This window comes from Leiobunum rupestre, chromosome 5 (assembly GCF_980474605.1).
Source record: "Leiobunum rupestre chromosome 5, qqLeiRupe1.1.hap1, whole genome shotgun sequence".
In the NCBI taxonomy this organism is placed as follows: domain Eukaryota; kingdom Metazoa; phylum Arthropoda; class Arachnida; order Opiliones; family Sclerosomatidae; genus Leiobunum; species Leiobunum rupestre.
In genome coordinates, this window is record NC_143388.1 from 18,307,408 (window position 1) to 18,317,028 (window position 9,621).

At 43.3% G+C, this 9,621-nt stretch overlaps 1 protein-coding gene across 1 annotated transcript; it reads left to right on the forward strand.

The window, feature by feature from the left end:
- Positions 1 to 284: 284 nt before the first annotated feature.
- On the forward strand, positions 285 to 4,990 carry LOC149943707 (uncharacterized). The gene is made up of 6 exons (XM_090176157.1): positions 285 to 674; positions 740 to 1,541; positions 2,865 to 3,128; positions 3,190 to 3,561; positions 3,630 to 4,184; positions 4,273 to 4,990. The coding sequence occupies exons 1-6, from the start codon at positions 629 to 631 to the stop codon at positions 4,988 to 4,990; spliced, it is 2,757 nt and encodes a 918-aa protein (XP_090032283.1). The 5' UTR covers positions 285 to 628.
- Positions 4,991 to 9,621: the final 4,631 nt, after the last annotated feature.

Sequence of the window (9,621 nt, forward strand, 5' to 3'; positions counted from 1 at the left end):
CATGTGTCAGCGATAAAAGGATGAACCGCCACCAAATTTATGGGGCTATCATTAAAGTAGCCATTGATCCATCCTTAAATTTATGGGCTTAAAAAACAGTGGGTCCATCTTTTAGAAAACAATCGAGTTTTATATAATAGAGTTTCGACTTAACGACGTGATATTATTTTTATACAGCCTCAAAAGATACGTATAAATAGAGCCCTATCGGTCAAAGAAACTTCACTAATCAGCGGAATTCTCTAGTTGGAAGTCGTTTTCTTAGCACCTAGAAAAAATGGATAGCGAAAGCTTATGTTGGTTTCTAGACGATTTGGAGGTAAATAGACCCTGGTCCGTACCGCAACTACTGCAATTTTATTACGGAATATGTTTATTTTTAAATTTAGACCCGGGGTTTGCACCAAATAAGTTACCCGCAATCTTTAGCCGTCTGAGTTTTAAATTAATTTTGACGGTTATTGAAATTTTTGAAACTGTTCAAGCTATCCCCCACGTTCCAGAAGCGTGCCAAACGGTAGCCGAACTCCGATTATTTAATCAAGCATTACCGCCTCGGTTAGGCGAAATTATTGAAGCTAGATATAATAAGCGGGAAAAAGAATTACTCGAACTCGAGTGGGATGCCATGTTGGGTGCCGAATATGACGAACCTGTGTTGGACTACCTGAAGAGTAAGTTTTTTTCTCTCGTACCGAAAAATATCTAAGAAATTAAAATATATATTTATTTTTTATAGACGCCCCTGAAATTGTCCCGGTGGATGATGCTGAACCCCGTGAATCCGTCGAAATGGTGGACGAATATTTCAACGACCTACTTAACCAAAGCGGTTACGGGGAGGCGGAGGGAGATTTCCCAATTGTGGGGTATATTGATTTTGAGGACCCTAATTGCGTAATTTTGGGTCAGAATGAAAAACAGTTCCCGAACTTCAATATGACGGGAATTGAATTGGAAGCTGAAATATCTAATAATATAGCGGAAGGGCTTGCCAGGGTCACTGAACGGGTATTACGCGATGTAAACCCCGCTGACATGGTACAACTAGTAATCCGTAGTTCGGCGCTGGGTGCGGCGCATCCCGATATAACCATTTCATTTAGGAGACGTGACCAAATTGATATCGAGGCCCTTCTCGACGAGGTATCCGAATCTATATATTCAGATGAGGAAGAAGCGTTTTTCCTGGCACCCGTTAATTTAACTTTTTCCATTGTCCGTCTCCCCCAGGGCGGTGGCCGTACAAAACGGAAACGACTAGAGACCTTTGCCCTGTTTTCTAGAAATAGACGATCAATTGTCCGTATTGCGAACAGCGACTCAATCTGTCTCGCTAGAGCTCTTTGCGTCGGTGTGGCACTGTGTAAATATCAGAACGAGCCCGAAAACAAAAGACTAAAAACGGTCTATGAAACTTTGTCGCATTCCAAAGAAAACAATGTGGCTCAGCGAGCCGAGGCGCTCCTCCTATGCTCCAAATCGGGTGTCCGACCTAATAAAGAATGCGCGTCGCCCGAATCGATTAGAAAATTTAGAACGTATCTGAAAGAATACGATATTTTAATCTATCAAATTAAAAACAGCTGGCCGACCTTGGTGTACGATTCTAGAGTACGGGGAGGTATGGACAGAAAACGTATTGTACTTTTAAACGAGGGGGCGCATTTCAATCTAGTTAAAAAGCTGGCTCCCTTATTCGGGAAAGAAAAGTTTTGTTCAAAGTGTCTAGAGGGGTACAGACGAGATAGCACCCACGCGTGTTCAGACTATTGTTTCGCGTGTTGCAGGGCCCTAAAATGTACCGGAGATATAATAAAATGTCCCGACTGTTTACGTAAGTTTACGGGTGTCGATTGCTACGCTCATCATAAAATAAAATTAACCGGCGATAAATTATCATTATGCCAAAATTTATTTCATTGCACGGAATGTTCGATTCTAATCGATTTGACTAAACGCGACGGCCAGCTGCATTCGTGTACCGAACAGTATTGTACCGTTTGTCGTAAGTTTTCCCCCTCGGGACATCAATGTTACATCCAAGTAATAAAAGACCCGCGACACCCCCCACCACGTTTCGATTCCAACGGTCAGCCCACGCAAATGTGGATATTTTACGATTTTGAAACGGTCCAAACCAAACGGCACCCCGATAAGAAAAACTGTTATATTCATCAACCCATTTTATGCGTGTCGGAAACTTATTGTGTCGCGTGTGTTGATACCCCCGACGTAGCATGCAGATTTTGCGGCGTTCGCCAACGACAATTTCTGGGTTCAGATTCCGCGCGAAACTTTTTCGAATATTTAAGAACACTGGCTCGGATAAGAAGAGTGACCGCGCTGGGACATAATGCCAGTAATTATGATACGCAACTCCTATTACAAGTTATAATGGAGAGTGCCGACTCGTTTGAGCCCGATCCGATAATAAATGGAACTCGCATCTTGCAACTGAAACTACACAATTTAACTCTATCGGATTCGTATAATTATATACCCATTCCTCTGTCGAAATTCGCGGATACGTTCGAGCTGGGTCGCGAATATACGAAAGATTTTTTCCCCCATTTTCTATTCAACGTAGTTGATAATAATTTTGACATTTACAAACCCGAACAAACAAACTACGTCTCGGAGAACTCGCTGCCCCCCTTGGAAGCTTACGGTGCCCAATATTTCACGGCGAAAGACCGCGAAAGTTTTAACAAATGGTACGCTCTCGAAACCGAAAAGAGTTCGGGGTTTAATTACCTCGAAACGTTAAAACTCTATTGTTCTAGAGATACCCACATATTAGCTAAAGGTTGTTTAAAGTTTATGAAACTATTTCAAGACTTGTGCGAAGTTAATCCGTTTAGCGTGGGCGTGACTATCGCATCAGTGTGTAGTTACGTGCTAAGGAAAAAATTTTTGGAGCCAGAAACGATTGGCATAATACCGGCTAATTTGTATCGGTTATCCGAGCCTCAATCCACCGAGGCTTTAGAATGGCTGGCTTGGGAAGCGCATGTCCGGAATGTTACCATCGTGTCAACGCTGAATGGTCGAGAACCGCGTGCTGGAAAAATTAAAATTGATGGTCTAATCGGTGAGAAAAACGCTCTACAATATCAGGGCTGTTGGTAAGTATTATTTTAAAAAGTTCGAAGAGACAAAATATAAACAGGTTTTTTTTCATTAAAGGTATCACGGTTGTAGGACTTGCTTCGGGGACTCTGTAAATAGGAACCAGCCATTATACGCTAACGCGAGCGATACCCTTAATACACGATTTTCCAACACGATGCGGACAACCAATAAACTTAAAGAAATGGGTTATACCGTCATTCAACAATGGGGGTGCGATTGGATTTTGGAAAAACAACAAAATCCAGCCATAAATGAATTTTTAAAAAATTCTAATTTTTCGGAAACTTTAACTGAACGTTTAGACCCGCGAGCCGCTTTTTTCGGGGGCAGAGTATCAGCCTTACGAACGTACTGTAACGTTGAAGGGACCGACGATAAAATATTCTACGTGGACATTTGCAGCCTGTACCCTTTTATAAACAAACGGTATTATATCGAAAAATATATATATATATAACGAAAACAAATATTTAAGTGTGTTTTCCTTTTTATAGTGGCAAAGTCCCCGTTGGTCATCCGACAATTCTGCTCGGTAGCGATATTCCAGCCATTGACGATTTTGAGGGATTATTGTTATGTAACGTGCTCCCGCCAACCAATTTATTCCATCCTATTCTTCCGTATCGGACCGTTAACAAAAAGTTAACGTTTACCCTATGCCGGACGTGTGCCGATTTACGGTATCAGGGTGACTGCGAGCATTCTGACGACGAAAGAATGCTTAAAGGCGTTTGGGTAATCGACGAATTAAGATGGGCGGTAAATCGCGGATACAAAATTACAAAAAAAATTGAGGCCTGGTCATACACGGTGACGCAATACGATCCTGCAACGGACAGTGGAGGGATTTTTCGAGATTACGTTGACTGTTTCCTAAAAACCAAGGTGGAGGCGAGCGGCTGGCCGTCAGATTGTCAGACCCCCGAAGCCCAGGCTGAATACATTGCGGCTTTCGAACGTCATGAAGGGGTCAAATTGGACCCTACCAAAGTCTCCAAAAACGAAGGTCTTCGAGCCATCTCGAAATTAATGCTGAATTCCATGTGGGGGTCTGTATGGATTTTATTACCCCCCCCCCCATTGGGGTTATAAATCATATTGGGTAGCGTAATAGATATTAAAACTTTTTTTTTCCAGAAAACTCGGTCAGCGATCCATTGTGACCAAAACTGAAATCGTTCGCGAACCCAAAGTGTTCTTTGAACTGCTATCAAATCCGGAAATCAACGTAAAATCGGTTTTGACAGTCAACGATACGACTCTTCTAGTGAAATCAGCCCCCATCAAGGAAGCGGAAATCCCTCTAAAACATACAAATTGCGTGATTGCCGCTTATACAACCTGTCAAGCGAGATTAGTTTTATTAAAATATCTTGAAATAGTCGGAGAGAACGCGTTATATTTGGACACTGACGCCCTCCAGTACGTCTCGAAACAACCCCTTATAACTACGGGCAATTATTTGGGCGATATGGTCAGCGAGTTATCCGGTTATGGAAAGAATTCGTTTATTTACGAAGCCGCGTATGGCGGGCCAAAAAATTACTCGTTTTGGGTGAAAAATCCGGATACGGGCGAAAAATTTAACGTTACGAAAGTGAAAGGATTTCGAATTAATGTCGGTAATCAGCATATCATTAACGGCGAAAATTTAAAAACTATGCTAGGAGTGACTGACGAAGAAACTGAAATACCGGCGGCGTTTGCCGTGCCTCTGCCCAAACAAATCCGTCGACTTCCGGATCATACGCTCGTTAGCGTCGACTTGGAAAAAGCGTATCGGCCCGTAATGGATAAAGTTCGGGTTTTATCGAATTACCGAACAGTTCCATTCGGATATAAAATACGCACTTAAAAAAAACCTTCGCTCTTATGCGGTCGAGCCGCGGGTCGAGAGGCACCGGTCTCCGCGGGTCGCCGTCTCGGCGTTCGAGAGAGAGAGAGGCGCGCGCGTTCTCTCTCTCGATCAGCTATCCGCGCGCGTCGGGGTCACGAGGGGGGTGTGTCTCTAGCGCGCCGGCCGCTTTCCACGTGGCAAGGGGGTGTGTCACGGGAAAACGTGTTTTGTTATTGTCAAAAATAAAAAATATTATATATAAAAACAAAATGTCCATTTTATTTCATTCTGGTTTCAGCTACGCGGTGATAATGTACCCTTTTTATCACAGTTGTAACATCATACTTTGCGGGCCTAGCCAAAGTGGTAAGACATATTTCGTAGAAAAACTGATTAAACATTTAAAACAAATGTTTGAACCTCAAATTGAAGAAATCCACTGGTTTTACGGCGAGGATCAGCCAGGATACGATAAACTTAAAAAATATAACGTTATATTTCATAAGGGTTTACCCGATCCTGACTTATTTGACGGCTCGAAACGGATACTGGCGGTTTTAGACGATTTAATGGGGGCGGGTCAAAAAGGAGAAGTTGCCCAATTGTTCACCAAAGTCTCGCATCATCGTAATGTTAGCTTTATCTACATAAGTCAAAATTTATTTCATCAGGGTCGCGGGTGTCGCGAAATTTCCCTCAATGCGCACTACATACTTTTAACGAAAAATGTACGGGACAAAACACAGATTAATTGCTTGGCGCGCCAAATGGCCCCTGATAATTCCAACTTTGTTATCGAAGCGATTTCTGACGCGACTAAGGAACCAAACTCTTACGTATTGATCGACCTTCAGAAAGATTGCCCCGACTCACATCGGATCAGAACTAATATTTTCCCAGGCGAGCAAGTCTCGGTATACATTCCGAAATAATACTTTTCCGAGGGTGGTTAGTTACCACACACCCCCCCAGCGAGTCGAATTCATTCGATGTACAATGTCTCGACGAGTCAGGTCGCAAAAACATCTGCTCGAATCGATCGGCAAATTAAAGGGCGTTAAGAGACGTAATATTTTAATTAACGCCAATAAAGAGTTGATCGAAGCGATATCTGATTGCGTGTATAATACTCTTATCGGGAATATACGTCTAACCACGCGGCAAAAACTACGATTAAAAATACACCGTAAAACGTTACGCAAAATTGCGCAGAAAAAATTGGGCTGGCAAACTAAAAAACGAATATTATTAAATCAAAAAGGTGCCGGATTTTTCTCGTTTCTTCTGCCTATTGTGTCGTCGCTCGTGGGAGCCCTAACAGGTTGAACATAAAAAATGTTAAGGTACTCGAAAAAAATGACTTTAGCGCCGATTACGCCACCCCATCAACAACTCAAACCGGATATTGACACGGAAATGGCGGATATTTTAAAAAGCGAAGCGCTCGATGACAGGACCAAGTGGAAGATATACGAAGAGATGCTACTAAAAAAGCACGCTCGAAATAAACCGATTGAAAATAACGATACGCCCAGTTACGATACATTAGTCAATCTGTTCCCGCTAGGATACAGAGCGAGCGCCCGAGCTATATTTAATCATTTGATTTCGGACAGCGGTCGACTGCGGTGGGACAGCCAGGGGCAGATTTTATTAGACGGTGAAATACAAACGGATTCTGATATTGTTGATTTAGTATATTATCTAATAAGTCCCCACGCGCCGAGACCCCAGAGTTGGTCAAAATTTAATAACCTGGTGGGTAAACTACGGAAAATCACCCCTCAAGCCTTCCCCACCACCACCCCATTACCGTCTACTTCGTTCCTAACAGCTTCCGCCCCCCCGGGCCCCCATCTTTCGCTCGCCTCCTCCAAACGAAAGAAAACTTTGCCGTCAGCGGTCGGGCCTAATTCTTTCGCGACACCTCGACAGTCACCGAAACTTTGGTCGCCTACTATTAAGAACCGTTTACGTAAAAAAAAAACGCCGAGTGCCAAAATTTTGAAATGGGAGAGTTACCGATAAACGTAACGACTAGACTTGAAAAAATATATTTCGATTCTCGTAATCCAGCTAGCTACGGGGGTGTTGAAAAATTATACGATTCTGTCAAAGAGCTCGGAATATCTCGGGAGAATGTTGAAACGTTTTTGCAAACTCACGACGCCTATACGTTACATAGACCAGTTATTCGAAAATTCCAAAGACGAAAGATTCGTGTAGGAAACAGACTAGACCTCTATCAGACTGATTTGGCAGATATGCGGTCTTTAGCGAGCGACAATTCCGGATACACATTTATTCTTACTTGTATAGATTGCTTTTCGAGAGTGGCATTTGCCGTCCCCCTAAAACGTAAGACCGGCGCTGAGGTTGCCCGCGCCCTGAAAATAATTTTTAAAGAGCGGGGCAAGCCCCGCGCTATACAGTTCGACCGTGGGTTGGAGTACGTTAATTCGACTGTTTTAAAACTCCTAAAAGAGGAGGGCATTAGACATTACCATTCCGAAAATAGCGATGTTAAAGCCGCGATGGTAGAGCGTTTTAATAGGACCCTGAAACAGCGCATGTATCGTTTTTTTACTCATAAAAACACGCGACGCTATCTCGACGAGCTGCCCAATTTAATTGATTCGTATAACGCCAGTTATCATACGACAATTAAAATGGCTCCCTTCGATGTAAACGACAAAAATATTCTTCAAGTTTATAGAAATATTTACAAACCAGGGCAGTCCCAGCCAGCCGCCCTCAAGCCCCGAAAATGCCGTATCAAAGTCGGCGATTACGTAAGGATTACCCGAACTGCCAGACCGTTTTTAAAAGGATACAGCGATCAAAATTGGAGCGCCGAAATATTTAAAGTTGTTTTCAAGAATACTAAAAGACCTCTTCAATTTAAGCTCGTTGATTTGGCTGACGAACCCATCACGGGATATTTTTATTTCAAAGAAATTCAACGAGTTATAAAACCGGAAGAATATACAATTGACAAAGTATTAAAGAAGCGACGCTCAAAGGGTAAAGTCGAATATTTCGTTTCTTGGTTAGGGTATCCGGCTACATTCAATTCTTGGGTTTCTGCTAAAGATGTCCGAAGCCTTTTACCTAACGATACCCAGTAATTCAAATCTCGAGATATTTCCGAATAATACGGTAGCCTGTTTCACGATAAAATTACCCGAACCTATCGAATTAAAGGGGGGGTGGGAAGTTGCGTTGGTGGAAATATTGTATCCCTTTTCGTTTTACAACGTGTTGCCCTATGACAATTACGTCTATTTCCGCGTTAATCCCGCCCAACATGGGGGACAGTCTGACCCTAAAATGGTCGGGACGATGCGAGAAATCCCTCCGGGGCATTACTTGAGTATAGACCATTTACTTAAAGTAGTAAACGACACCGCGCTATGCACCGCCGCTAATGTGTGTCTTACCCACGATCCGCTGAACGGACACGTGGCGCTGGTTGGAAAAAATATTACCCCCTATGGCGTATTTATGAGTGACGGACTGAGCAACACGCTAGGATTTGAAAGAACTAAAACTATCGCGGGCAGAAGCGAGAACCCGGCTCGCTTAAATTTCCACATTCCGCCCCAAATCTTCGTTTATTCCGATATCGTCGCTGATCAAGTGGTGGGCTCGTCGCTCGTCAAATTGTTAAGAATAATAGCGGTTGACGAATCAGCCCGATTTGGTACTCATATCGAGAAAACATACATTTCGCCGCATTACGTGCCCATTGAGAAGAAATACTTTGATACTATCCAAATAGATCTACGCGATGTTTATGGGAAACCAGCTCCTTTTGAGTTTGGCAATCTAACAGTAAAACTTCATTTGCGTCCAAGATGCCCTTAAGACACGTTCTTGAAAAAAGACGCTGCGTAGCGTGCCCGTACGCTCAATATTATGCCACTCAGGCGGGTGGCGCTATTCCCGACGTATACGTGGGATCGCCGTATCAGCGGGGGCACGGGCAATTCGGAAGCGGGTTTGGGAGTTTCTTCTCCGGCTTGTACAAGCTAGCGAAACCGTTTCTTTTACGGGGGGCGAAATTTTTGGGGGGCCAAGCCCTCTCCACGGGAAAACAAGTTTTGGCTGATGTCTCGACGGGGTCATCCATACGTGAAGCTACCAAACGGCGCCTCACAGAAAAGTACGATGATCTCAAACAACAATACGGGACTGGGAAACGTAAACGCAAAACTAAAACAATTAAGAAAAGACCAAAACGCGGTGGAAAAAAATCATTAGTAGGCAGGAAACGAGCTAGAAAGGTCGTTGATATTTTCTCCTAAAATTATGGGTCATTGCGAAGCGTTAAAAAGTGAACTTGATATTTTTCAATCCGCGCCTATCCAAACGTCAATTGAGGGAGGAAAATGGACCACCTTCAAACCCATCTCGTCGCTGCGAGGCGATACCGTCGAGTTTAATATTCCTGGAAGCGGGCACGAGTATATTGATTTACCGCTTACGTACCTACTTGTTAAAGCTAAAATCGTCGCCGATGACGCGGGCAAAAGTTTATTACCGTCGGATGTTGTAGGGGGGTGTAACAATTTTTTGCACACGCTATTTAATCACGCGGAAGTTTACCTTAACGGAACCTTACTGTCTCCGTCAGCTTGTTCGTACGC